Source organism: Cryptomeria japonica, chromosome 8 (assembly GCF_030272615.1).
Source record: "Cryptomeria japonica chromosome 8, Sugi_1.0, whole genome shotgun sequence".
Classification (NCBI taxonomy): Eukaryota; Viridiplantae; Streptophyta; class Pinopsida; order Cupressales; family Cupressaceae; genus Cryptomeria; species Cryptomeria japonica.
In genome coordinates this window covers 99,187,745-99,194,059 of record NC_081412.1, presented here as the reverse complement: position 1 = coordinate 99,194,059, position 6,315 = coordinate 99,187,745, and the positions used below count along the sequence as shown (strand labels likewise).

Sequence of the window (6,315 nt, the reverse complement as noted above, 5' to 3'; positions counted from 1 at the left end):
ATCATTTGGGGGTATTTCAATATGATTGAAAATAAGGAGGATAAGGTGGGAGGTGTGAGTATGGAGTGGAAAGGAGGTGAAAAATTGTGCTGAGATAGGAAGAAGAATAAGAAGATACTATTTGATCCCCTAGAAGGATTAAGACATGAGTATAATGGGATATGGTTTACATGGTGTAATTTTCAAAAAGGCCATAAAAGAATATACTGCAGAATTGATAGGCTTTATGTTAATAAGGACTTCTTTTCCTTTATGCAAGATGATAAGGGGATTTATGTTGTCGTGTGGCCCTACTCACTCTCAAATCATCATCTGATTATGTCTCAAATTAGCTTGAGGGATTGTGTGCCTAGTAGGTCTATCAGTGAAGACAAGTTCATGTTAAATACTAAATTATTGGAGGATAAGGATGTGCTCATAGTTGTCTTCATAATCAAGCAGATCAATACGTGGTATAATGGCACCAATTCAAATATTAAAAGATGGATCAAGAATTTCAGTAGTTGGCAATGTCTTCTCAATACCATTGGAAGGAAAAAAGCAAAAGACTATAGGTTTTTGGAAAGGATCCTAACAAATAATCTGCACAAAGTTGAATCTTTGGTCTAAAAATATCCCAATAATATTAATATTTCACATTCTGTGGCTCGAGCTAGAGATTTATTGAGGAAGTTACAAAAAATTAAGGTCACAGGGGCTAAAACAAGAGTGAGATTGAACTGGTTGCAATATGGAGATAAAGGCTCCAAGTTCTTTTTCAATACGCTGGAACAAAAGGAATGTAGAGAGAAAATTGATATATGGATAGATGGAAGGGAGATTATGAATGTGGATGGAATTAAAGTGAAATTTCTCTTGTTTTATCAAAAGCTCTTTACCTCTGAGGATACCCCCTCCTCTATTTCTGCCATGGGATTTTACAAAAGTGTGATCCTGAATCTTATTTCTGTATACACATAAAAATTGGCTATGAGCAATTAAATAAATTTTTTATATTTATTTAATAATTATTCTTCTATTAAATTTTTATTTTTTTTAATCAAGTTCTACCTAGGGGCAGTACCCATTATATTTCCTTCAAAAAAACCTTACAAAGGGTGAAGGAGATGAACTCCTTTGGCTACATCCCACTTGGATAAATTATACAAATACTTAATCCCATTGCCCATAGCCACCAACCTATCCCCTACTCCATCAGGAAAGAGATCAACATTTTATTGGAGGAGAGCTTCAAACCTTTCCATACTATTCTCCTTAACAATACCTGCCTTGAAAATGGTCCAGGCCTTTTGCATCTTCTTCTTCTTCCCCTTTGCCTGTAAACCAAAATACCCCAGCATACAACCATCTGTTGGGCTAGAGACTATTTCGTCCAAGGCTCTCATAACTTCAAGATAAATGCCTTCATCCACTGTCTTATGTAGGATGCCATTGGCTGAGATGGGATGGCCCAACACCTGAATAATTGGCTGAAACAGATCCTCCATCAAACGTCCGTCATGAACATGTCCCCCGGCCCAATAGTCGAGGCCCAAAATGTCTATCACCGTGACTTTCTCCTGCTCATTGGCCTTTTTAAACAACTGCTCCACCTATTCTTCGAGCATTTCCTCCAACCCAACAATCTTGCTGCATTTACAAACAATTCCTAGATGATCCGCCATTCTTCTGAGAGCTGAATAAGAATCCTTGATTGATTTGATAAATACTATTCTCGGTGAACCTCCGTCAATGCTCCCCTTCCGATGAAGCTTGAGGCAATCCAACTGATAGTAAAACTTGCGTACTGGCTGTGAGGGAAACACCCTCTGCCAACATCGTCAAAGCCATCTGAGATATCAATCAAGTGCATTATGTCCATACCCTGATAGAATATTTCATTCTGCAAACAAATTATTTTTGATGAGTAGTAATTTCTAAGCTTCTTGATGAACTGCTCGGGTACCATGTGTTCCTATAGCCAAAGAGTCAATGTCTTGTTTACAGCCTTCAATTTGAACTTCACCTTATCAATTTGCCTTCCCAATCAATGGTGAATCTGAAATTTGACAGACCTTGAACACTATGTGCAATCGTGTAACTAATACCATATCACCTATCCTTGATGCACACTTCCTATCTCAAACAAGATCTCTGTTATCTGATTCCAGATCTAGGAATCTCATCTTTATCTATAGTAAGGACTGACAATAGACCATCCGACAATTCCTCCACATTAGACAGTTGTTTTGGTCCATCACAATCAATTCCACTGTTTGCCAGCCAATCCACCGCCAAGTTGCCCTCTTGATATATGTGTTTGAAAGAATATCTATCTAGGCTATCACATAAACCTTGGATCTTAGGACGGTATGCCTCCAATTTCCAATTCTTGAATTTTTGTTTGATTATCCCGTTCAAGACAATTTGAGAGTCACCTTCTACTTCTAAGGATTGAAATCCTCGGCCCACACTCCATTCCAATCCAGCTAACAACCCTGCAATTTCTGCCATATTGTTTGTGGTAATTCCTAAGGGACCGAAATTTACACCAACAAAATTACCAAATTCATCCCTTATAATGGCACCATAGCCCGATTTACCATTATTTCTGCGGCTAGCCCCATCAAAGTTAACCTTCAAGCTTCCAACTGAGGGAGGAGTCCAAACTATACTTCCTCTATTCTACTTCTTGTTGACAAACTTGTATCCACTGTTCTTCATCAAATTCCACAGCCTTTCCATTTCTTTGTCCCAGGAAGAATAAGTGCAATACTTCCTTCCCACTACTTTGACATTTATAACTTCTTCAATGGCTATGATTTTTGGGATTAGAAGCTCAAATGACAGAGCTTCCTCATTGAACACCCTTTGATTTCTCTCCTTCCAAATATGCCATGCAAGCATGGCCAGACTAACCACCCACAGAATGCTCCATTTTGATTTCTTATAGCAGGTAGGCCATGCCAATAAAAAATCTTTTAGTGATTGACTTCTCACCGAACCATACTGCAATTTATCTAATAGCCAATCCCAAACTCTTTTAGTGTATGAACACCAAAATAAGAGATGATCCGCAGTCTCTTCATTCTCCTTACATAGTATACATACACTTGGACCTGCAATTCCAATTAGTTTCAACCTTTCCCCTGTTAGTATACGACCATGCAATGTTGTCCAAAGGAATGCCCCTGCCTTGGGCAGTACCATTTTGTGCCAGCACAATGCGGAAGGCCAATATACATTCTGTGCTCTGCTTCTAAGAATCTCGTATCCCAAGTTAACCTTATATTTTCCAGATTTGGATGCACACCATAATAAACAATTTACTTCTTTTTGGTAGATAATTTTTTTCTTTCTACTCAAGATATCCTTCAATTTAATACAGTTTTCCATCTTCCATTCACCCACAATTTTCCACTCAATCCACTCAGCCTCCTTCTGCCCTTCCAAAATGTAATCGGCCATAAAAGGACCAACCAGTGCTTCCACTTCATTAATCCACACTGGATCATCCATTTCCTCAGCTAAGGAAAAGTCTCCATTCCAAGAATCTCTCCAAAATTTTGCCTTTCCACCATTACCAATTTTCCAAGTTAAATGCTCTGTTACGATATTTCTGCTTTCCCAAATAAATTTCCAAATTGGAGATCCATTGATCGAGTTTGCCACAGTAAAAATCCTATCTGCTTCATATGAGTCCAAATACTTTGCAGTCATGATCTTACACCAGGTTTTTTGAGGCTACTCATACATCCTCCATGCTAACTTAGCACCTAGAGCCAAATTGTGCAAGTCCTTTTCCTTAGACCCGCTCCCCCATCCATTTTAATAAGACAGGTTGTATCCCAATTTATGAGTGGAATTTTCTTTTTCTCATGCGCCCCTTCCCATAAGAACTTTTTAAGCAAACTATCTAGCTCTTTTGCAGCTTTATATGATAATCTGAAGCATGACATATGATAAATAGGGATTGCTGAAAGAACAGATTTAATCTTTGGATTCTCCCCGCCTATTGTAACCATTTGTTCTTCCATGAAGATGCCTTTGCTTGACATTTATTAATCAATTCCTCCCACATTCTATTTTGATATCTACCAGGATCTAGTTGCACCCCTAAATACTTTAGAGGAAAACTGCTAGTCGAAAATCCCAATATCTCACCAATTTTACTTTGCATCCTTACATTAGTATTAAAGAAATATATCATTGACTTAATAGTGTTCATGCTCTATCCCGACCCTTTTTCATAATCATTCAATAACATCTTCATTACCTTAGCTTCCTTCTCAGTGGCTTCCCCAAAAAGAATTGTGTTGTCGACAAATTGAGAATGGGAAATTGGATCAATACTGTCATGGATGTGTACACCTTTCCACAATCTTGTTTCTACAAGTTTTTTAATATTTCTTCCCAGAATTTCGGCCATTAATACAAACAAAAATGGAGACAAGGGGTCACCTTGTCTAAGACCATTCGTGGCATGAAAAAAACCATCTATAGATCCATTTACAATAATAGAATATGAAACAGAAGTAACACAATGCTTTATACAATTTATCCAACTAGAATCAAAACCAAATCTTTCAAGAATAGAAAAGAGGAAGTACCAAATCACCTGATCATATGCCTTACTAACATCTAATTTGACCACCATCCCTTGCATTTTGCTCCTTTTCATTGAATGCATGGTTTCAGCAACTGTGATTATACTATCAGCAATTTCTCTACCAGGGTAAATCCATTTTGCTCTAGAGACACTAGCTTGTCCAAAACAATCTTCAGCCTATTAACCATTACCTTAGATATTATTTTGTATAACGAATTACACAAAGATATAGGCCTATAATCAACAATGCTCGAACAAATTTTCTTTTTTGGGATCAGAGTTATAAGTGTGTTGTTCACTTCTTTCACGAATTTGCCTTTCCTACAAAATTCCTCCACCACCAACCAAATGTCCTCACCCATGAACTTCCAACACTTCTGATAAAATTCCATGGTCACCCCATCTGGTATAGGAGCCTTATGCGGATGTAATGCAAATGTAGCCTTTTTAACTTCATCTTTTGTAATTGGAGACATTAGTATAGCATTATCCTCCTCTGAAATCTTCTTGTCAATAATATCCAGTAGATATCCAATAGATTCATCACTCTCCCCCACCGCAGATCCCAAAAATTTCTCAAAATATTTTACTGCTATGCATTCTAACTCCTCTGCTTTACCAACCAATCTACTTGAATCATCCGTCAAATGATTAATTTTGTTTTTGTTCCTCTTTGCTTTTAATGAAGCATGAAAGAATTTTGAATTTGAATCTCCAGCTTCGATCCATAATTCTCTGGATTTGTCCTACCAAAACATTTCTTCTCTCAGAAGAATCTTTGCCAATTCTACTTTAAGAGAGTTTTCAGTATTAAATTCTTCATTTGACATCCCCTTCTCAATCACCAAGTTATTGAGCCTGTCAAGTTCCACTTCCACCCTTATTTTCTTTGAAAAAATATTCTTGAAGGATTCCACATTCCATATTTTAATCTTGTTCCTCAGATATTTCATCTTCTTAAAAAAACAATAGCTTGGAGTACCTTTATAATCTATACATTCTTCCCACCACTTCTCAATGTTTTTTCCAGTTTATATCTCTCCACCACATGCTCAAGAATTTAAAATTCCCTTTCACCTTTGCCATTAATGTGAAATAGTTCAACTGAACCGGGAAGTGATCCGAGAGTGTTAAGGGCATAATTGTTGTCTCCAAGTCAAACTGTCCTCTAATCCAACATGTTCCAGTGAATATTTTGTCCAATCTCTCTGAAATTCTGCTGAAATTCGCCCTCCTATTAGTCCATGTAAAATTTCCTGATTTAGGGATAACATCGAAAAGGTTATTATCTGTCACAAAATCTCGGAAATCTTCCATCACACGGGCATTCATTCTTAAACCTCCAGTTTTTTCTTTGTTATTGAGAATGGCGTTGAAATCTCCCGCCACTATCACTTTCTCTGAATCAACCATTCTAATTTGTTATGAGATTTCTTTCCAAACCCTTTTCTTTTCTTCTATCTTGGTCGGACCATAAACGTTGAACAAAGAAAATACCAGATCTTCTCGCAAAACTCTTACTTTACATTGCATCCAATTTTCTTGCTTGGAGATCGAACAAACTGAAACTTTATCTGGGTTCCATAGGACCGCCAATCCACCCACAGTCCCAATCGCCTCCTAAAAATCACCGTCCCACATCCTACTAAAAGATTTGAAAAAGGATGTTTTTTTCTACATTTAGCTTGGTCTCTTGCAGCATTATAATATCACCTGAAATTCTTTGT

The 6,315-nt window shown here is 37.3% G+C and overlaps 1 protein-coding gene across 1 annotated transcript; it reads right to left on the bottom strand.

The window, feature by feature from the left end:
• Nucleotides 1–4,210: 4,210 nt before the first annotated feature.
• LOC131857542 (uncharacterized) lies at nucleotides 4,211–6,001 on the bottom strand. Its single transcript, XM_059210209.1, has 3 exons — nucleotides 5,666–6,001; nucleotides 4,987–5,334; nucleotides 4,211–4,765 (listed from the first exon to the last, which is right to left on the bottom strand). Exons 1-3 carry the CDS (start codon nucleotides 5,999–6,001, stop codon nucleotides 4,211–4,213), a joined length of 1,239 nt encoding a protein of 412 aa, XP_059066192.1.
• Between the last annotated feature and the right edge of the window lie 314 nt (nucleotides 6,002–6,315).